At 36.9% G+C, this 22,544-nt stretch overlaps 1 protein-coding gene across 13 annotated transcripts in view; it reads left to right on the top strand.

The window, feature by feature from the left end:
• Stxbp5l (syntaxin binding protein 5L) overlaps window positions 1–22,544 on the top strand; it is a 239,596-nt gene that overhangs the window by 60,542 nt on the left and 156,510 nt on the right. For all 13 annotated transcript variants that reach the window (XM_052740647.1, XM_052740651.1, XM_052740643.1 and 10 more), the window contains exon 4: window positions 18,699–18,780. In XM_052740647.1, coding sequence (XP_052596607.1) covers window positions 18,699–18,780 — 82 coding nt within the window. The remainder of the gene's footprint in view (window positions 1–18,698; window positions 18,781–22,544) is intronic.

The raw sequence follows: 22,544 nt of genomic DNA, 5'->3' as shown, positions 1-22,544 counted from the left end.
CAAAATCCATACCAATGTAAAACATTTTGACATTAATAGTTGCTTTTTGGATTAAAGTAGATTCAATAATCTACCTTTTTATCTCATCATTTCTATATTATAACACCTTTTTTTCTTTAGAAAGAGATCTTTGAATTTAACTCCTTTGTTTAGCTTTTCTTCTGACCATGACCAATAACAACTTATAACCAATCCCCCTTAACGGATGACAAACATCCATAAACCATCTTTTGGGAATGTGGGTGTTATTTTCTCTAGACTGCTTCCTGTTGTCTGGGGGGACTGGCATCCTTGTGGGACCTTGAGAAAGTCAAGATAATGGTCAAGTCCTGGCTGGAGTAGTCTGTGAGGCTGAACCATCTCAGCCAGTGGCCTTGAAACTGTTCTGAATGCAGAACTCTGGGGAAACTGCAACAGAGGTTCTGTGAGATGTTGGATCACCTGGGCCATTCATTTTTATTAGTGTCTTGTCCCCTTGCTCTGAAAATATATAAACTTTTAAAGGTAACATATATATCTACATTAATATAAGTATAGATTGTGTGTTGTATACAAGTTAGCCAAAGATGAATTTTATGTTTGTGTAGGTAAAACTACATGTTTTATAGTTATTTAAGGTTTATTTCTTTATGTCTATAGCCAACATTTTCAGGGGGTCTTCCTCGATCAAACTTAACCTTTTTCAACCCTGAATGAATCCCTAGCCTTTTGTTTTCTATGGGAACAAAAGCATAATCCTCTTCCCCAAAGCAACACACATTTTGACTTCCATTTTGAAGTTGATTTAATTTAGCAGTTTCTATAATTCAGTATCTCTTAGCAGCTATTTTTCATTCATTATCAATCAAAAATTTCAAAAACAACACAATAACAAAGAGGAACCAGATTCTCTGTGTATTTCCCATCTCTATATGGCTTATTCTTTTTTTTTTAATTATTTTACTTCTCTCTTTAACGACTATTATTTTTAAACTATTCTTTTTTTTCTATGACTATTATCCTTTTCCCTTTTCTTCTCAAGCCTATGTACATTTTTAAGCACATTGTAACCTATTTAGAGATTTCTTTTGGCTGGATCTGTCTTTATTGAATGTCTGTAGTGTTCTCTGATCTCAAAACCAGCAATGTCAACCACTGGCAGGGTTCAGCTTAGTGTGTGGTGCTAGCACATGGTGACAAGCTCCATCCCACAGGCAGCTGCTGGGAGACACATCTCTGTACTGAGGCTGGCATGAGACTATGAGACTAGGAAACCACATTTGGCTCCATTTTTGTGTGTTTGGAACCTTTTTTAAGCTTTCCCACGTCTTATATAGAAATTCAGGCCCCATGTTAGAATGCCATTTGTAGGTGGAAGTTTCTGTCCTGCCAGCTAGCTCCCAAATAACCACACAGAGACTTATTAATTATAAATGCTTGACTGATAGCTTGGGCTTATTACTAACTACTCTTATATTAAATCTTAAATTAACCCATATTTCTTATGTATGTACTGCCATGTGGCTCAGTACCTTTTTTCAGTATGGCATGTTAATCTTGTTTCTTTCTGGTTCTTCTGGTGACTCTGCCTTTCTTCTTCCCAGTGTTTTCCCAGTCTAGCTCTCCTGCCTAACCTCTTTCTGCCTAGCTATTAGCCAGTTGGCTCTGAATGAGAGCAACACATTTTCACAGTGTACGAAAGGATTATTCCATAGCAGTAAAGTGTTACTGAGAAACATTTTACATTAGTGGTGATATTCTTAAATGTGACTAAACATTTTATTCTTATACATTTTAGAATTTTCTTTGTCTTAAACCTTGAACTTAATTTTCTTTCTTTGTTTTTATGTGTATGCATGTCTGTGGCAGCCAATTGATGTCAACTATCTTTCTGCATTGATCTGTCCTTTATTTATTGAGGAATGGTCTCTTGCTGAACCTGGAGCTCACCATTTCCAGCTAGTCTAGCTAGCCAGCTGGCCCTAGAGATCCTTTGATTGTGCCTCCTGAGTGCTGGGATTACAGGTAGCCACAGTGCCTTGCTTGTTTTTTCTATAGACTTGGAGAAGCTAGATGCTCATGCCAAAAGTGAATTTCACTAGGTTATCTCCCCAATCCAAACTTATACTTTCGACAGTTTAACTTTAATATGCTCTGATGATGATCTTTTCAGGTTATGCTTACTAGAGTCTAGTAAGTACCCTGTATCTTGATAGTCATTTTCCCCAAGGTTAGGGAAATTTCACCTGTTTTTTGAATAGGCGAATTAGTTAACTTTTCATGTTGCTGTGATAAAATATCTGAGAAAAATGATTTAAGGAATGGAGGGTTTATTTTAGCTCAGAGTTTGAGTGTGCAGTTTGTTTTAAAGAGCACAAGTCATTGCTGCAGAAATGTAAGTCATCACCTTGCACAGCCGTGGTGCAGGGGGAGGGGCTTGGACCTGCCTCACCTGAATGTGCCAGGCTCTGCTGACTCCCCATGGGAGACCTTGCCTTGCAGGAGGTGGGAATGGGGGGTGGGTTGAGGGGAGTGCTGGGGGTGGAGGGGAGGGAGGAAGGGAGAATCTGTGGTTGGTATGTAAGATGAATAGAAAATTTCTTAATAATAATAATAATAATAATAATAATAATAATAATAAAGAAATGTAAGTCATCTGGCCACTTTGCATCTGCTATCAGGAAGCAGAGCAATGAGTCCTGGTATTCCACTTGCTTTCTGCTTTTTATTTACTTCAAGACCACAATTCCTGGGATACATTCCTCATGGATTTTCCCTTCTCAGTTAAACCTTTCTGGAAACACCCTCTTAGCCTCACTTGGAGGTATATTTCTATGGTGATTCTAATCTAGCAAAGATAATAATGAAGACTTGCTATCAAAATAGGTTTTTTTATGCCCTTCCCCTTCATGTACTTCCAAAATTCCAAAGTATGTTTATCTGATGTCTCAAAAAATTTCAAAGTCTGTCTTCACTCTTTTTCATTATATTTTTCCTTTTTATTGTCTGGGTAATTTCAAGAGACTTATCTTCGGGTTTGGATGTTCTTTATTATACTTAATCTAGTGTGTTATTGGGGCTTTTACCTGTTTTAAATTTGAGTTATTGAGTTCTTCATTTCTGAAATATATGATTTTTATTTTCAAAATCTCTGTCTTTGCTGCATTTGCCACTCATGTTGTGAGTTGCTTACCTTGTTTGTTGTATAACGTGTCTTTGTTCTCTTCAATTGAATTCGTTTTCTCTCGAGTCATTCCTTTAATTTCTTCCTTGGATATTGTACCCTTATCCTTTACTTTGAAGTCTAGAGCATCAACTGTTTCTTTGAAGTTGTCATGTTAACTTTTCTTTTTGGTATTTTTTGGTAACTCTACATTCAGATTTATGTATTAGGTGAATCATCTGTCTCTGCTGTTTTTATAAGATGGCCTCTTTAATTCTTATTTTTTTAGTTTTGAGATTATAATTTAATTACAACATTTCTCCCCTTCCTCCCTCCAAACCCTCCCACACATCTCTCTTCACTCTTCAAATTCATGGTCTTTATTTTTTTTTAAGCTAACTGTTATTGATTGCATATATGGATATGCATATACATATATATTCTTAAATATAACCTGTTCAGACCATGCAGTGCTACTTATATGTATGTTTTCAGGGCTAACTGTTTGGCACTGGACAACCAATTGGTATGTTCCTCCTTGGGGATAACCATCTCCCCCATTCCCAGCTTTACTCAGTTATCTGTAGTTCTTCGTGTAGGGTTGAGCCCTTGTGGGCTTTTCTCTGGTCAGTTTACATGTTCATTGGTGTCATCCTTGTTCAGTCACATTTAGGCAGTCATGTTGGTGAGCCTCTATGGTTATAGCTTCTGACAATACTAGAAGACACAATTTCACAGCAAACTCCCTGATCCTCTTCTGTGATGTTCCATGAGCCTTCGATTGGGAGTGTGTTTTACATTTAACCATTGAGACTGGGCTCTAGAACTTTTCATTTTGGAGGCCTCTGGAGTACCTTGCCCATGATTTGAGTGGCAATAGTGAAACATGGGAACTGCTGTATCTTTCCTGAGGTTACTATGCTTTCTACATTTTGGACTTTCTCTAAGCTTGTTATAGAACTACCTCTAGAATTTTTCATTTATGTAACATTAAGAGGAATGAAACAACTGTATTTTGGCAGAACTGAAAGATTCTAGCCCAACATTTTGTATTTATTATTTGTATTAATTGTATTTTCATTCTAATTCAGTTAAAAATATTTTTAAAAATTCTGCTTGATTTAGTTTCTTAATCTCTGGGTTATTTATATTATTAAGCCTTCAAGTATCACATATTTTTCCAGTAACCTTTATATTAATTAGTCCTAATTTAATTCTGTTAGGGTAAGATAATGTACTTTGTATAACCTGAATCCCTTTCAATTAATTGAAATTTTTCTTTATAGCCCTGTATATTGTCATATTGATAAATGTTAAATGTGTTTGCAGTTGTTGAGTAGATTGTTCTATAAATGTCAGTTAGGTCAAACCAATTTATGGTGTTGTTCAAATATTCTGTGTTTGTACTGATCTATCTGCTTTCTCATTATTAAGACAGTGGCATTAAAATCTCTTATTACAACTATAGATTGATCTATTTATATTTATAGTTCCATCAGTTTTTGTCTTATGCATTTTTAGCTCTGTCATTAAATATATAAACAGTTAGGGGTAAATCTTCTTGACAAATTTAAATTTTTTTTTTTTTTTTGGTTTTTTTTGAGACAGGGTTTCCCTGTGTAGCTTTGCGCCTTTCCTGGAACTCACTTGGTAGACCAGGCTGGCCTCGAACTCACAGAGATCCTCCTGGCTCTGCCTCCCGAGTGCTGGGATTAAAGGCGTGCGCCACCACCGCCCGGCGACAAATTTAAATTTTATATTAGTAAATGACTTCATGTTCCCAGTAATATTCTTTGATCTAAAATCTAGTTTACCTAATGAACATAGACACTCAAACTCTCTTTTGGTTAGTCTATTATACTAAGACTATAATATATCTTTAAAATTATATAGTCTGTTTTTAATCTACTGTATTTTAAAATTTGTTTTTGTAGGGAGCATAAAATTTTTGTTTCTAGTTTTGTTGAATAGTTTAATAATCTCTGTTTTTGAAAAATAAAAAATATATTTTATAATGTGAAAAATAGACTCACCTTTTAATGATTATTCTTAAGATTTATCACTTCTGCTATATAACATATTTAGTTAAATTTTACTTCAGAATTACTTCCTGTTTTATTTTTTATTTTGTGTGTGTGGCTGTTTCACCTGGATGTATGTCTGTGTACCACATACATGCCTGGTGCCCAGGGAGGCCAGAAGATTGTGTTGGATCCCTGGAACTGGAGATACAGATGATTGTGAGCCACCATGTTGGTGCTGGGAATTGTATCCAGGTCCTCTGAAAGAGCAATCAGTTCCCTTACCAGCTATACCATCTCTCTGGCTCCCAATTTTTTTTAATTTCATTTTTAAAGCTTATCATATAGTAAATTCATCTTTTAAATTTTGATATAGTTTTATGGTATGTCTTCGTTAGAGTTTTATTGTTACAAATAGATGGCATGACCACAGCAACTCTTATAAAGGAAAACATTTATTGTGGCTGGCTTACAATTCAGGGATTTAGTTCATTATTATGGTGGGAAGCATAGAAGCATGTAGGCAGACATGGTGCTGGAAAAGTAGTTTAGAGTTCTACATCTGAATTGGCAGCAGGCAGAGAGTGACACTGGGCCTGCTTGAGCTTCTGAAACCTCAAAGCTTGCCCTCTATGACACACTTCCTTCTACAAGGCCATACTTCCTCTAACCAGGACACACATCCAAAAATGCCACTCCCTATGAGGCTATGAGGGCCATTTTCATTCTAATCACCTCATTCTACTCCCTGGCTCCCATAGGCTTGTAGCCATACCATAATGCAAAATGCATAATCCAAATGTCCCCATAGTCTTTAACAGTCTCAACCCTGTTTAAAAGTCCAAAGTTTCTTTGGAGACTCATGGCAATCTCTTATCTGTAACTTCTATAAAATCAAAATAAAAAAATAAATCACATACTTCCAGCATGCAATGGCATAGAATATACATTACCATTCCAAAAGGGAGGAAAGGAAGTATAGTGAGGAAATACTGGACCAAAGCAAGACTGAAAATCAGCTGAGCAAGCTCCAAACTCTGCATCACCATGTCTGATGTCAAAGCACTCTTCATATCTCCAACACCTTTCAGCTTTGTTGACTGCAACATACTTCTCTCTCTCGGGCTAGTTCTACTTCCTATTAGCAGCTTTCTTTGGCAGATATCCCACAACTTTGGCATCTCCAACCTATTGGGGTCTCTAAGTCAATCTAGGCTTCACCTTCACAACTTCCCATAATGGCATCTCTAGATCTCCTGGCCTCAGTGACTTTCCTTAGTCATGGAGGGGGATTCCATAATCACTTTCTTGCATCCTTGATTCTAAAGCTAGGACTACCTGGCCAAGTTCTGCTGCTTGCTGGGGCTGGATCATGGCCCCATCATTTAAATACATTTTCACCAGCTTTCTGATTTCAATGGTTTCTTTCACTGCCTAAGCTTGGCTGTCCTGAATCTCGAATTGTAGACCAGGCTGGCATTGAATTCAGAGATCTGCCTGTCTCTGCCTCCAGGGTACCGGGATCAAAGTCATGTACCACCATGCCTGGTCCTAAAAGCTTTTCTTTAATTCCTTTCACAAGCTGGAAGCTTAGCTGGGTTAGACCTTGCCCTGAGGTTACCACTCCCTTTATTCCATTTAACGTTGGGCTTTCTGTAATCTGTTTATCTCTGTAAATCTGTAAATCCTGTTGAATACAGGATTTAGCTCCATTCCACTTTCTGGTGTCCCTTTTCTCCTTAATCTGTGTATTTTGTATTTTTCCTTACTCAGCTTGCTCCTTTTTCATTATAGATCTGCAAAAGAGTTAAAATTAATAACCACAAGACCACATAGTGGTTTGAATGAAAATGGTTCCCATAGACTCATAAGTGGCATTATTGGAGGTGTGACCTGGTTGGAGGAGGTGTGACCTTGTCAATAGAGTCAATAGTAGACTATTTTGAGATTTCCCCTGCCAACACAATTAATCTAAAACCCTTCAATTTAGCCTCATGCAGATTATTCAGACAAGGGCAAAAAAAGCCATATTCTTAGCCAAAATATTACAAGAATGGTCTCTATGTTAGTTATTTAGCAGCGCTCTTACCCTGCGAGGAAATGTCACGAAACATGACAGAATCCACTAAATAAGAGAAAAGGACAGACAAGTGCTCAGGCCTGCAGAAGAGACATGTGTGTGGAGAAGGAGAAGAAGAAGGAAGCCGGGAATATGGCGCCGGCTTATAAAGGCTGGGTGGCGCACGTGTACACAGGTCGATGCGTTGCGTGCTCTTACATAACCATGCAAAGCTACAGGCTCCTGGTCATGTGAGACACCTTCACCCGGAAATGGCTATTTTGACCTGGAACTGGCTAGGCAGAAATGTCTAGGTCTGCCCAGGCATACGCAAACATGCCTAACCATGGGTACGTGTTGTGAATCCATCACTCTAGGCCACATACAAATATTATTCTCCTCTGAAACCTCTTGAACCAGGCTCTCAGAGTTCAAATCACCCTCAGCATCACTATCTTCCATGCTCTTACTAGTACAGACTATTAATCTGTACTTAAAGCATTCTACTGCTTTTCAAATCTGAAGTCCCAAAGTCCAAACAAAAGCAATGGCCTAGTCCCTGGTATGAACTTCTGTCTTGTTAGGGTTTTATTGTTGTGAACAGATATCTTGAACACAGTAACTCTTATAAAGGAAAATATCTAATTGGGGCTGACTTATAGGTTCAGAAGTTTAGTCCATTATTGTCAATGACAGGAAGCATAGCAGCATGCAGGCGGACATGGTGCTGGAAAAGTAGTTGAGAGTTCTCTACATCTGGATTGGCAGGCAGCAGGAAGAGAGTGACCCTGGGCCTGGCTTGAGCATCTGAGACCTCAAAGCTTGTCACTTATGACATACTTTCTTCAACAAGGCCACACCTCCTCCAACCAGGCTACACATCCAATAATGCCACTCCCTGAGTCTATGAGTACCATTTTCATTTAAACCACCACATGGAGTTAAGTGAAAGTTTGATTCATATAGCTATTAATGTATTAGGATATGAGTTTTATTATTTGAAAAAAAATGTGTTATTTCATATTCAAGCCTTTTCTCTACCTGTAACTATAGCAACCATGTTTTCTTTCACCCATCAATATAGCTTTTTCTATTAGGAAAATATTTTCTAAAACATTAGAAGGTGACATTAAGAATATTGGTCTGTAGATGTCTTTTCAAATTAGACTTTTGATTGATGTAGTTATTAGAGCAATGGTATCGTTGATAAATTTAGTAAGAAAGTATTTGTTCTTTTTATGTAAATTATAAAATTAGTCTGGTGTAGCTAGAGTTTTTCTGCCTTTCCCACAGTCAGGACAAATCTCTGTCTACCACCAGTCCCACAGCCACTCAGACCCAACCAAGTAAACACAGAGACTTATATTGGTTACAAACTGTATGGCCATGGCAGGCTTCTTGTTAACTGTTCTTATAGCTTAAATTAATCCATTTCTATAAATCTATACCTTGCCACGTGGCTCATGGCTTACCGGCATCTTCACATGCTGCTTGTCATGACAGAGGCTAGCAGTGTCTCTTCCCACCTTCCTGTCCTCTCAGTTCTCCTCTCTGTTAGTCCCACCTATACTTCCTTCCTGGCCACTGGCCAATCAGTGTTTTATTTATTGACCAACCAGAGCATTTGACATACAGACCATCCCACAGCAGTCTGGTCTTTAGTATTTTTTAAATTTTTTATAAAAATCACCTGTGAAACCTTTTAGACTTGGAATTTTCAGTCTTAGAAAGCTTCAAGTATCACATTTAGCCTGGTCTGGTATGGCCAATCTATAATCTAAACTACTTAGAAGGCCCAGATAGGAGGCTTACAAGTTCAAATGTAGCCTGGGCAACCTAGTGACATCCCATATCAAAATAAAAATAAATACATGTATAATTTTAAAGGCTATACTCAGTGGTAGAACACTTTCCTGTCATACTTAAGGCCCTGAATTCAACGCCCCAAAACATTAAAAACAAAAATATTTTAGTATTTATAATATCATTGTTCTCCTGAAGAGTTAGTCAGCTCTTGTCATTTTTTACTTGAGGATGGCAAGAGATAACAGAAGGGCCATGTATAGCTCTCTAAAACTTCTGACCTGTTATTCACATAGGTAGACTAAGCACCGTTGTTGAATAAAAGCCTTAGGTGTTGGCAGCTAAGAACAGCTGTTTATATAACAATTGTAATGGCCAAAGGGATTTATCAGGACACTGACAGTATCTGCTGCAAATTAGAGTGTTTTGCCCTCATTTATTCTTATATCTTGTGCTGTTTCCTCTGTTCTGTCGCTGATTCCAATAAGCTTTACTTAGTTACAATATGTTAAAAGCTCTTCTAAGGAAAGGCTTAGCATAACAAACTATAATTCTCTTCTGTCACAGTTACTTCAAGAGTATAACTAATACTTATCAACTCATTCTTCTAGCATTTTAAAATTAAGTCTGTTCTTTACCATTTTCATACATGTATACAATACATTTGGATTCAACAGTCTCCTCTAGATTTTCTTACTGTCAGCCAACACTTCTGCAATTTTAAGTTGCTTTCCTAGTAGATTTGCCTAGATCTTCTTTTCAAGGTTACCAAGTGCTTGTCAAGCTATACCTACTACTGGACATGGAAGAATTAGGAAATTTCTTCTGGCACAATTTTTATAGCAGTAACTATTGCTTCTCATAAAAATCAGGGTCCACATCCAGTTAGGTCATTTGGCATGATGAATTCAAAGTAGCTAAGTGGTAGTTTTAGCTTTGTGTCTACTGAAATTCTTGTTATCTCTTTAAAAGCATTGCCTCCTCTTAGAATTAGTACTTCTAGTTCAAAAGAGATTAAATTTGTATGGATGTGTTTATTTTAAAAGCACACTAAATAATTTACTGGGAAAGCTGAAAAACTAGTCCAGGCAAGCTTCCAGGACCAACACTATACACTGCATAAAAATTGCCTGAGTTTGATTGTATCTGATGCTCTTTAAAAAAAACAAACAAACAGCATCTTTAACTACATGTCAAAAGATCTTAGGGACCTCAAAGGCTAAATGATAAGAGGCAATCATTTCATAAAAGACTTTATAAGGCATGTGGTTAAGATTGCATAAGGAATTTGGATATTTTTCTCATGGTGGTGAATTTAAAAAACAGATGTAACATTATACAATATGTACTGTAGAAAGATGACTCAGGATGAATAGTAGAGGATAAATTGGAAATAAGGTATATTAATAAAGTTCTCTAGAGGAAACAGTTACTAGCGTGTCTGCATATATGTATCTGTCAATTAATTATCAGTCATTTTAAAGAATTGGCTCATATATTTATGAGAGTCTCAAATCTAAAATCTAGAGTAAGTTGGCTGGCTGGAAACCCAGGAAAGAGTTCATGTTGTAGCCCTGTGTCTAAAGGCAGTCTGGAAGCAGACTTCCTTCTTAGGGTATCTCGGTCTTTTTTCTTACCAATCTCAAGGATTTGAAGAGGTACATTCCTATAATGGAGGGAAGTTTGCTGTACTTAAAATTTACTGATTTAGATATAAAGCACACCTAAAAAAATGCTTCCCTCGAAAGATGTATACTAGCATTTGACAAAAAAAAAAAAGAGGGCATCATAGCCTATTTAAGTTGATGTAATTGATGTATTAACATCAACCATTGTACAGGGAGACCAGTTAAGATGGAATGTGAGATGATCTGTGATTATGAATTTCTAAAGAGTATTTCCTTGATCTTAAACATTACCAGATTCTCTGTAACTACCATTCTACTTTCACCATCAACTGTTATATTTTCATGTAACTAAGGATTTAATTTTTGAAAGATAAATTATAGTCTTTTCTTTTTGTTACATTTTATACATTTGTTAAATTAGGTGAATTGAAATGTAATCACTGAGAAATATAAAGCAGATTGTGAAAGCATGAATTAAACTGAGTAATACATTACTGCCTTAAGATCTTGAGATATTTTATCTTATTTAAATCACTATATTTTCGCGGCATTTTTGTGTTTGTGTTTTTTTAATCAATTTATATGACTCCTTTAGTAACTGCAAAATAGCAGCAGGAAACTAAGCTTTAGATATTACTTGAAAATGGACACCTATAAAATAACACCATCTGTCAAGATTGAAAATGGAGACTAGTGAGGTGGAGAAGGAAAAAAAACTGTTTGCTCCTAAATTTTACGAGGTAACTTTGCCATAATGCATACATACCTCTTATATTTTTCCACGCACGAACTGACCAATCAAAATGACATGCCCACACTTTTTACTTTGATCCTTGAGTAGCTGTGTTCTTTCTTGTAGCTGACCATGTACCAAGTAGAGAGACTAAGTTCTGTAACCCCCAACATCCCAAAAAAGCAATTTGTGAATCTATTTGCTGATGACTGCGTTCAAGGTTCCTTTTAGTTTGTGCACAGCACATTGTTTTTTTTCAGTAGCTAGCTAGAGAAATCTCACTGTTACTCAGAAGTGGAGATTTAGTGTACACAGGGTAAAGACATTTGCTAGTTACATGGTCACCTGTAGTAGCCATATGGACCCTCATTCAAAATTGACTCTGATATTGAAACTGATGACATTTCACTTATGTGAACAGGGTAGGAAAAGATTTATTTATTACATAGTTGGGAGAATTGGGCAGATCTCTCAAGCACATCCAAAATGAGAAAAAGAAAGAAAATTGCTTGTGTTTTAATTGCAGTTCCAGTGTGGGATTAGGATCAGAGTTGCACTATTAGGGAAAGAGTTGGCGTGGTTCCAATCTCCTGCTGGTGGCAAAGGAGAAAAAAGCCTAGACTTTCTTATGAGTCTGTTTACATGTGTTCACAAGGACAAGAGGAGGATAAGCAGAGCTTAAAATCTGTCAGCATCAGACACCAAAAAGTTGAAGTCAACATCTTTATTCTGGTTTATCTACACCTACAAAAAAGCAGAAGTCTGTGGAGTTGAAGGCAATTATTTAGTCTCCATATTCTTTAAGGAAAGCTAGCTTTTTCTACTGATTTCTGGAAAACTTTCAGCTGCTCTTTTGTCAGACAGAAGGCTGCCCTGGTTAGCTTTAATCGTCAACCTGACACAGCCTAGAGTCATTTTAGATGAAAACTTCTTTTGAGGAACTGCCTAGATCACATTAGCCTGTTGGCTTGTCTGGGGCGGGGGTTGTCTTGATTGTTAGTTGATAGGGGAGAGCCCAACCCACTATGGAGCACCATCCCTAGGCAGGTGGTCTCGAATTGTATAAAAATGTTAGTTTAGTATAGTTCCACGGAGACACCAAGACGAGCCTTTGCTGAAGATGCAGCCTCAGTAGCAATGGAAATTCCAGGTTATTGGAGATGTCAGGACCATGGAATGTTTACAAGGACAATGGCAAGTGTGACATGAAGACAGTTAAGGCCCCTGTGTGCTGCAGGTGGCAGAGCTGTAGAAGTGGGATGTAGCTTAAGTTTTCCTGCCTGGCCCACAGTCAGGACAAATCTCTCTCACCTGCCAGTCCCACAGTCGCTCAAACCCAACCAAGTAAACACAGAGACTTATATTGGTTACAAACTGTATGGCCGTGGCAGGCTTCTTGCTAACTGTTCTTACAGCTTAAATTAATCCATTTCCATTAATCTATACCTTGCCACATGGCTCGTGGCTTACCGGCATCTTCACATGCTGTTTGTCATCATGGCAGCTGGCAGTGTCTCTCTGACTCAGCCTTCCACTTCCTAGCTTTATTCTCCTCCTTGTCCTGCCTACACTTCCTGCCTAGCCAATGGCCAATCGGTGTTTTATTTATTGACTAATCAGCAACACATTTGCCATGCAGAACATCCCACAGCAGTGGGACTCCCTCAGTCTTTTGGAGCCAGAAGATTACATTATGAGTGAGTCTTAGAAGCCAGGCACCCTTTGGATTTACACTCCTGTGTTTTCTTTTTGCTTACATGTGATTGTTTTTATACTCCAGGTCTTCCCTTTTGAAATAAAAATTATGTAGTTTTTTTTATTTTATTTTATAGGATCCCACAATAACGAGACTGAATTTTTAAAGAGACCCTAGAATTTTAAAGTGTTGGAATTTTTAAAGACTGTGAGAGATCTTTTAAATGTTAGGCTATATTTTACATTATAATGTTAACACAATCTTGGGGACAAGAAATAGTTATGGCTTAAATTGATGTATTTATGTGTCAAGTTGATAAAGAGTAGAGTGACCTAACAGTGTTAGCTGTCAACTTGACCCGACCTGGAAATAACCTGGGAGGAGAGCCTCAAACAGGCATTTTTCTAGACCAAATTGGCTTAAGAGCAAGTCAGTAGGAGGCTGTTTTGATTATTAATTGATATAGAAGGGCCCAGCCTACTGTGGTTGGTACCATTTTCTGGGCACTTTGACCTGGGCTAGATAAAGAAGTTGGCTGAGCATAAACTGTTCAAGCCATCAAGTAGCATCAACTCCATTGTTACTGTTGTACTTCTTGACTGTGAGTTTCCTGGTTAGAGGCAATCCTGTATAGGAAAGCAAGCAGTTTCTGCCTTGACTTCCTTCAATGATGGACTGTGATCTGGAATTCAAAGCTAAAATAAACCCTTCTTCATTCCCAAAGTTTCTTTTGGTCAGACAGAGTATTTTATCATAACAACATTAAAACTCTTTAAAAATAGTTTTGAGACTTTTTATTTTATATCTATAAGTATTTTGTCTGAATGTATGCCTGTGCAGTGCATTCAGGACCCACAGAGGACAGGGAAGGCATTGGATCCCCTTGGATTGGCATTACAGACAGTTGTGAGCTGCCATGTGGGTGCTGGGAAGTGAGCCCTCGTCCTCTGAAAGATCAGCCAGTGCTCTTAACAACTGAGCCATCTCTCCAGCCCCACATTAAAAGCCTTAAATCAAACTTATTTTAAAGTAATTTTGATGATATGGTAAACAATTTTTCAAATTTAAGTTTTTCCTTGCTTATAGCCAGAAACATGATTGATTTAAAGCTTTTAATATTTCATTCGTGTGTGTGTGTGTGTGTGTGTGTGTGTGTGTGTGTGTGTGTGTGTGTGAGAGAGAGAGAGAGAGACAGACAGACAGACAGACAGAGACAGACAGAGACAGAGAGACAGGACAGAGATCAGGACTTGCAGGAGATGATTATCTCTTTCTACCATGTGGCTCCTGGAAATCAAACTCAGGTTGTCAGGTTTGGTGACAGGTCTGTTGACATGCTGAGCCATCTGATAGTCTCCAACATTTGATCTTCCATTCTTCATAAATCAGTTCATTTAGTAGCCATGTAGCAGTTTTGTGGTTTTCTTCCTAGGTTATGATATTATCTGCAAATAAACACAATGCATAAACTGATGTATAGATTTTCCTTGGTGTGGGGGACCAGCTCCCACATTTATTTACCCCAGGGACTCTTGAGGAATGAGGGATAAGAGACTTAGTTAGAAATAAAGAGAGGGCAGAGAGAAACGCAGGATAGCCTCAGGTGGACCTGGATCCTTATGCACCAACCCAGAACTTTATTCCAAAGGGCTTTTTATAACAACGCCAAGGGGCGGGTCAAAGGACCTCTCCCTTACTAGATACAGCCAAGTGTAGACCCTTCCAAACACCTGGTACTCAGGCCCGTGGTCCAATCATCCTCTTAATGCATTCCTGCTGGGTAAAGCCCCTAGGAAACCTAGGTGCACTGCAACACCTTGGATGATCTTCTGTGAGGAAATTTGTTTTCCTAGTTTACCAGAGATTTTATTATGAAAGAACTCTCATATTTTGTCAGTAGCCTTTTCTGTGTCTATAAAAAAAAAAAATTGTTCTAAGTTAATTGGATGAACTACATTGATTTTTGAAGGTTAAGCCAACTTTGAATTCCTAGGACAAATTCTATTTGATTACAACACACAATTCCTCTTATACGCTGTATTTAGTTGGCCAAAATTTTTACTAACATTTTTGAATCTATGTTCAGAAGAGATACTAGTCTGAAATTTTTTATTTTGATATCTTTGTTTTATTTGGATTAGAATGCTGTTTTCACAAAATGTGTCAGAAACTAGGTTTTCTTTCAGTTTTCTCTAGCTTTTTTTTTTTTTTCTGGTTTTTCAAGACAGGGTTTCTCTGTGTAGCTTTGGGCCTTTCCTGGGACTCACTTGGTAGCCCAGGCTGGCCTCGAACTCACAGAGATCCGCCTGGCTCTGCCTCCCGAGTGCTGGGATTAAAGGTGTGCGCCACCACCGCCCGGCTTCTCTAGCATTTTTTAAAACTGGTACTTTAAGAAATGTTTTATAAAAGTTACAGCTGATATCATCTGGTCCTGGAGTTTCCTTTGAGAAAGAGTTTCTAATTAGGATTTAGTTTCATTAGTTGATATGTTATTGTTTCCTATTTTTGTGTAGTTTGTGTTTTTCCAAGACTTCTTTCATTTCATATACTTTGTAGGATTAATTGGCATAGTACTTTTCATGTTTATTTTTTATTTTTGATGACTTATGGTAATATCTCCTCATAGGTCCTTACATAGGACAATTGTGCTCTATTGTTGATAAGTCTGGATATATGTTATCAATTTTAGTCAATGTTTTCAAATGAGTTTTTTATTTTATTAATTTTTGTTGTTACTCTATTTAACTGATTTCTCTGCTTCCTTTATTATAGCTTTGTTTATGCTGCTCTTAGGATTAATTTACTTTAAAATTATTTTCTAGCTTCTTGTTGAGTAGATGTGGAGGATATAGGAGGACTTGAGGAAGGAGAAAAATTATCAGAATATATTATATGAGTAGAAATTTTTTCTAAGTTTTCTTCTAAGTCTAAAGCTTAATTAATTTGAGACACTTTTGTATTTTCTAACAAAGTTTATTATAAAGTCTAAATTTTCATCAAGTACTGCTAACCCTAACTCTAACCCACTTTTGATACATTATATTTTGTTATTTATTATAATTTTTCTAATTATCATGCAAATTGATTATCTTAAGCCTTGCTAATATTTTTGTTCTATAGTCTAGTTTGTCTTACATCAGTATCTTTCATTTCTATATTTTCATTAGTGTTACATGGTACATAACTTTTGAAGTTTTAAACTTTTGATCTATTTAGTATATTTGTACACACACACACACACACACACACACACACACACACACACACAGAGTTTTGTTTTGTTTTGCCTTTTGACAACAGTTCATGTGTCATAGACCAGCTTATAATTAACCATATACCCTAGGCCAGTCTCAGAGTGCAACAATTCTCCTGTTTCAGCTTTTCAAAGTGCTGAGATTACAGGCATGAGCCACTGTATCTGACTTATTTTTAAATTTTAAAATGAGTTGCTGTAGGCCTTGTATAGTTTGATTGTTGCTTTTTTCTCTGATGTGACATTTATTGTGTTTTAATTGGAGTATAAATTCTATTTGTTTACAATGTGGAATTGATGTGGTTGAATTAAATCCAGGGTTTTGCAGTTTGTTTTCTAGTTCTCTTACTAGCTCTGTTTTCCTCCCCTTTTCTATTTAATTGCGAGTTTTAAAAACTGATTTTGCCTGCTCTCAGCATTCCTTAGTTGCCTACAGTTCTTTGTGTAGGGTTCCTGCCTCTTGGGCTCTGCCCTCCACCCCCACCCCCAGTCTATTGTTGTCCTTGGAGTAAAGGAGAGGGGAAATGATGTAATTATAATCTCAAAAAGACGTAATTTTAAAAACGGATTTCATTTGATCTCATTGGTAGACATATGACTAACTAATTAGCTTACTTATTTAGTAATTTTAAAAACGGATTTCATTTGATCTCATTGGTAGACATATGACTAACTAATTAACTTACTTATCTAGCCTCAGCACCAGAAGTAGTGCCAGAACCACCTTTACCAGGAGATACTTTTCCTCACTACTGAGACAATGTTTTTCTTAGTGTTTTGCATGACTGTTTTGTGGATTTTAGGGGTTCTCATTTTGGATGGTGGGAGCATGAAACATTCCTGGTCTCACTTAAACGTGCCTTGTTTTGTTCTTTTTTGCTTTATTCTTTAAGAAGGAGTTAGCTTATTTTGGTGTTGTCATTTGTTTGCTTTTGGTCTGGTTTCTTCAAGAAGTATCTTATTTCTTTCTCAGTTTTTTCTTTTCCCAGTTTCAAATAGCTTCCACAACTGTATTCCATGTTCCATACTTGCTCCACTCCGCGCTGCTTTTCTGCTGATCTCTGAAATACTTCAGCAAGTGTCCTTTTCACTGTGCTTTGAGGCCTTGTGAATTCTCCTTGTTCTGAGCCTCCCTCACTTCCTTCTGTCTTTTCAACAAAGGGAATCTGCTCGATTTCATAGCCCTGTAGTGTGGTCTGCCTATTGGCTAGAGAGTGCTCTGGAGCAGTGAGAAAGCTTACAATCTTCCTACAGTTTTCCCTCATTCCTTACTTTTCTCCTTTGCTCCCTATATGGCTTATAGGTTAACTTTCTTTATATGTAAACATTTCCCTTTTTCAGGAACTACTACCATTCCTCATTTGATATGCAATGTCTGAAAACTGTAGTGTTCATGAATGTAGTTACACCAATGTTGTTTATACTTTTTAATTGCTTGGGTGGGAGGATAAATCTGCTCCCTGTTTCTTCACTGTGGCTGGGAATAGAAGTTTTCATGCAATTTTTTGTCTTTAAGAAAAGAAGCAAATGATAACTGTATACAGAAATATGTCATTTGGTAAGGAATACATCAATAAAATTTGTTCTGTGGTGTTTTTTTTCCCTTATTATAATCTTTTGTCTTTTTTCTTTTCTCTTTTGTTCCCTCTTTGACTTATAGGTTAACTTTCTTTATGTAAACTGAAAAATATATTACGATTATTTCTTCATATCTGTCTTTTAAATCATATTTTTCTATGTAGAAACTATTTTATATATCATGTATTAATCTATTTATAACCTATTGGTTTTAAAATATGGTTAGAAGGGCTTTTTAATATACCAATATTGCTAACATATTTAAATATATTTGAATTCTTTTGTTGTGAGACTCTTTCTGTGTAGTCCTGGCTGTTCTAGAACTCACTATGTAGAGGAGGCTGTGCTGGAACTCATAGAGATCCTATCTCTGTTTCCCAGTGCTGAGATTAAAGGCATGTGCCACCATGCCTGGCTAACAGATTAAACATTTCATGATTTCATTTAGTACATTGAAATCTTTCAATTGTTTGAACCTACTCTAGGGAAAGAAATGTTTAGTCAGATAAATATTAAAAGAAATGAGATGTGTCTGGATTCTCAACTCTTGTTTGACTTTAATGGGAAGGAAACTCCTTCCTTCTGATGCTTTACTATAACTCTTCTAATTGTTAGAATATTACTTATGCTGTATAATTAAGTTTATGTAAAGTAAAATATTTCAATTCCTTTTAAATTAAGGACAATGAAGAATCAAAACATTAATTGCTAAATAAGTCAGATTCTCCTTCCCTTTAATCTTTGTGCTAATTCAGATGTTAGAGTCCTTGACTTTATTGTGTTAGACTTGGGAGGCCTGGTGTTGACTGTTACTGCCAGCATGAAAGTGGTGCAGCGGTCCTGCAGCTCCAGTTCCTCATCAATGAGGTAAGGTGTTTCTTTTTGTTTTCACTATTCCAAACACACACACACACACACACACACACACACACACACACACACACACACAGAGTAGTTTTGAATATTAAAATGCAAATATTCACACACTCACAGAGTATTACAGGTTGAATATTCCCTGAAGAAAACAGGTGGGTCTAGAAAGTCTATGGATCTTGGATTTTAAATTTTGGAATATTTGCATATATATTGAGATACCTTGGAGAATCTCAGATCTCCAAGATCTAAGGTTAGATCTAAACATTAAGTTCATTCATATTGTTTGTATACCTTATACACATAGTTTGATGGTAATTTTGTATACTTTTTAATGCTCTTGTATTTTTAATGTAACCATCGGAGATCAGCTATGGAATTTTCCCTTTGTGGAAAAGTTTAACTTTTGGAGCATCTAGGATTTTGTATATTTGGAATATGAATAGTTAACCTGTAGTTGATATAATTATTTTTGATATTATGATTTTTGATATTTAAAAATATATATGTATGTATTATTACTGAAATTCACATTTTTCATATTTCCTATGTTAAATTTAAAATCTAAATTTAATACTAAACTTAATAAGAAGGAAATATTTGATCTAGTGGAAGATCCTTTTATTGTGACTGTGTATTATAATTTTAAAAATTGTTTAATATTTTCTAAACCATTAAGCTTTCTACTTACTCTCTTCCCCTAATTCAAATATTTTGCTTACATCTTCATTGAAAGTATATTCTTATTTACGAATAGCTTTTATATGTATAATCCATTCATCTTTTATTTGTATATATACATTTATCTTTTATTTTCATACACACTTGTTGGTTTATGTGTGCATTTTATTTGTGTGTCCATAGGCATCATAGAGATTAGCTTTCTAAATTTTTAGAAACAGAATATGCATTTATAAAGCTAAGAAGGTTTGTAGTTTTTACTTAGTTGAAGGCAACTTAGAGTCATCTGAACTCAGATTTTCTGAGTGATTCCTGCCATTGTGTACAGCTCTTTCATGTTAAAAGAACCAGTCAGTAGGACAACCAGTAATGATGATAATAGCAAATATTGACTTGACTTGTCTCAGACTCTTCCAGAGGGCGATGATAAACCTTTTGCTGACCAGTCAAACATATTTCCTCTGGTAGGAACCCTTGTACAGGGTATCAGAGACACAAGGAGGAGAACAGGAAAATAGCAAACATCAGTATGATAGCCAGTCATTCTGCTCTAAAGTGCCCTCCGTTATTAGTTCCCATGCTACTCTGTAGTTCCTGGTAGAGGGACCTCAGCCTTCTGCCTTCTGCAGATATATTCTACTAGGCATGATTTGCTTTTAGTTTCTCAGAATTGTCTTTGAGGCCCTATGTTTGCTCTTGTGCTATATGAGGTTATGTAACTAAGTAAATAAAGGCAAGCTTCAATCTCCTTGCTTTGTTTTCATTGTTTATCATGAACTACCTGCTCCAATGCACCCCATAACAATTTCTGGATTTTTCCCTCATTTTCCAGTTTCTGACTCCATGGTTAGTGTTCCTTATTTGCAGGTTTACATTTTTTTTTTTTTTGCAAATCTTCAGTAGTACTGATGGATGGTTCATTTTGCTTCTGTAAATGAACTATAGATACTCTGCTTATGAACTTACTTTGATTTATATGTTTGGTGGTCCACTGATGTTGTTACACCCTAGTCTTATCATAGACTTAATAATACTGATTTTCTTTGTAGATTAATCAGATGTCACACAGAAATATTATTCAGTTTATGCTGTTACTTACTTATTTATTTTTATTTTTAGGTTTTTAGAGACATGGTTTCTCTGTGTGTAGCTCTGGCTATTCTGGAACTTGCTCTGTAGACCAGACTGGCCTCAAACTCAAGAGATCAGCCTGCCTCTGCCTGCTGGTTGCTGGGATTAAAGGTGTGGGCTACCATCACCCAACATGCTCTTCTATTTTAGTTCTGTTGTCCTTGATATATTTTTTGTGTGTTGCAGAAAAGTATCTATTATAGATCATGTTTTTACCAATTTCATAACAATAAGTTCATGTTTCTATTGTTACCTTTTCCCAAGTGAATGCCTACCTCTCTCAGAAATGAGATCATTATTCTGTACTAAGTTTAAAAGTTTTAGTTCATTAAATGATTTCAAGAAATATTAATAATTTTTGTTTATATCTAGAGAGCATTTATGCATTTATAAACAACTCATACAAACAAATATAAAAATTCTCAAAGCATATATAAGGCAAATCTTATTGCATGGTATGAAATAATTTATGAGTCCATGTTAAAGTATATATTAATGTATACCCTTTGGACATTTATTTACATATATAAATATGAAAATTATATAAATATTATTGAAAATATTCTGATTATAATTTGTTATAAAGATATTCTGTTATGAGATCCAAATTCCAGATATATGATATAAAGAGAAATATCATGGTGTACTTTGCTGGCTAGTCTTATATTAACTTGACACAAGCTAGAGTTACCTGAAAGGAGAGAACTTCAATGCCTCCATATGATCCAGCTGTAGGGCATTTTCTTAATTAGTGAATGATAGACCCAGCCCATTGTGGGTGGGGTAATCCCTGGACTGCTGGTCCTGGGTTCTATAAGAAAGTGGGTTGTGCAAGCCATGGGAAGCAAGCCAGTAAGCAGCACCCCTCCAAGGCTTCTGGATCAACTCCTGCCTCCAGGTTGCTGTCCTGTTTGAGTTCCTGTCCTGACTTCCTTCAATGATGAGCAGTGCTGTGCAAGTGTAAGCCAAATAAACCCTTTTCTCCCCAGGTTTCCTGGGTCATGGTGTTCCATCACAGCAGTAGTAACTAACTAAGCCAAGTTGGTATCAGCATAGTGGGGAATTGCTGTGATAGACCTGATCATGTTTTGGGGAGGATTTGTGGAAGGACTTTGGAACTTTTGGCTACAAAATTCATTGAGTGTTGAGAGTTCAGTGGGATGTTGTACAGGAGCTTGGAAGATAAGACGTTGAGAGCAGTGCAGAAGATGGAGGCCTGTCCTGTGAAGTTCTCAAGGGAAGTTTAAAAACTCTATCAGGGCTGTTTGCTCTTTTGAATTTAGATTGTAATTCTGGCCAACTGGGGCTGAATAGATGGCCATGATTAACAAGAGACTAGAACCATTGAAATGAAACCTTTGTGTTACTGGGAGAGTTGTTGCTGGTTAGCTGGAGCTGAGAAATTAGTGCTGATTAAAAAGAAACCAGTATCATTGAGGTGAAATCTTCTGGAAACTGTTTCCTCAGAGTCAGAACACAGAAGCTGTGTTCCAGAGATGGACAAGATTGTACCTCTCTCCGGCAGCTGAACTTGGTAGTGTAGGAGTCACCCAGGTGGTACTGGTTTTGAAGGCATGAAGGGGTCATGGTGAGCAGCCAAGACACTGTGAGAGACCAGAAGAGGCAATTATTGAAGGTGCAGCCTCAGTGGCAATTGAAGGCCCATGACTGAAGGGGTCATGCAGAGAAGCTGAGGCTTGTCTCTGTGAAGCTAGCCTATGAGAGGCTGTTGGTGACAGTGCAGCCCAGTTGCAGCAGAAGACCTCAGCATTTTGAGATATCAGTATCATGGGATGACCAGCAGCAGCAGCAGCAGCAGCAGCAGCAGCAGCAGCAGAGTGGAGCCAGCTGGAGTCTAGAAGACAAGCTGAGTGTGCTGCAGAGGGTGGAGCCAGAGAGTAACCGAAGCACTTTGGAGGAGTCCAGAAGATCATGAGTGGATCCCA

This window comes from Peromyscus californicus, unplaced genomic scaffold (genome assembly GCF_007827085.1).
Source record: "Peromyscus californicus insignis strain IS unplaced genomic scaffold, ASM782708v3 Scaffold_16__1_contigs__length_79575227, whole genome shotgun sequence".
In the NCBI taxonomy this organism is placed as follows: Eukaryota; Metazoa; Chordata; class Mammalia; order Rodentia; family Cricetidae; genus Peromyscus; species Peromyscus californicus.
Note: the sequence above shows the minus strand (reverse complement) of the source record. Positions and strands in the feature narration are given on the sequence as shown.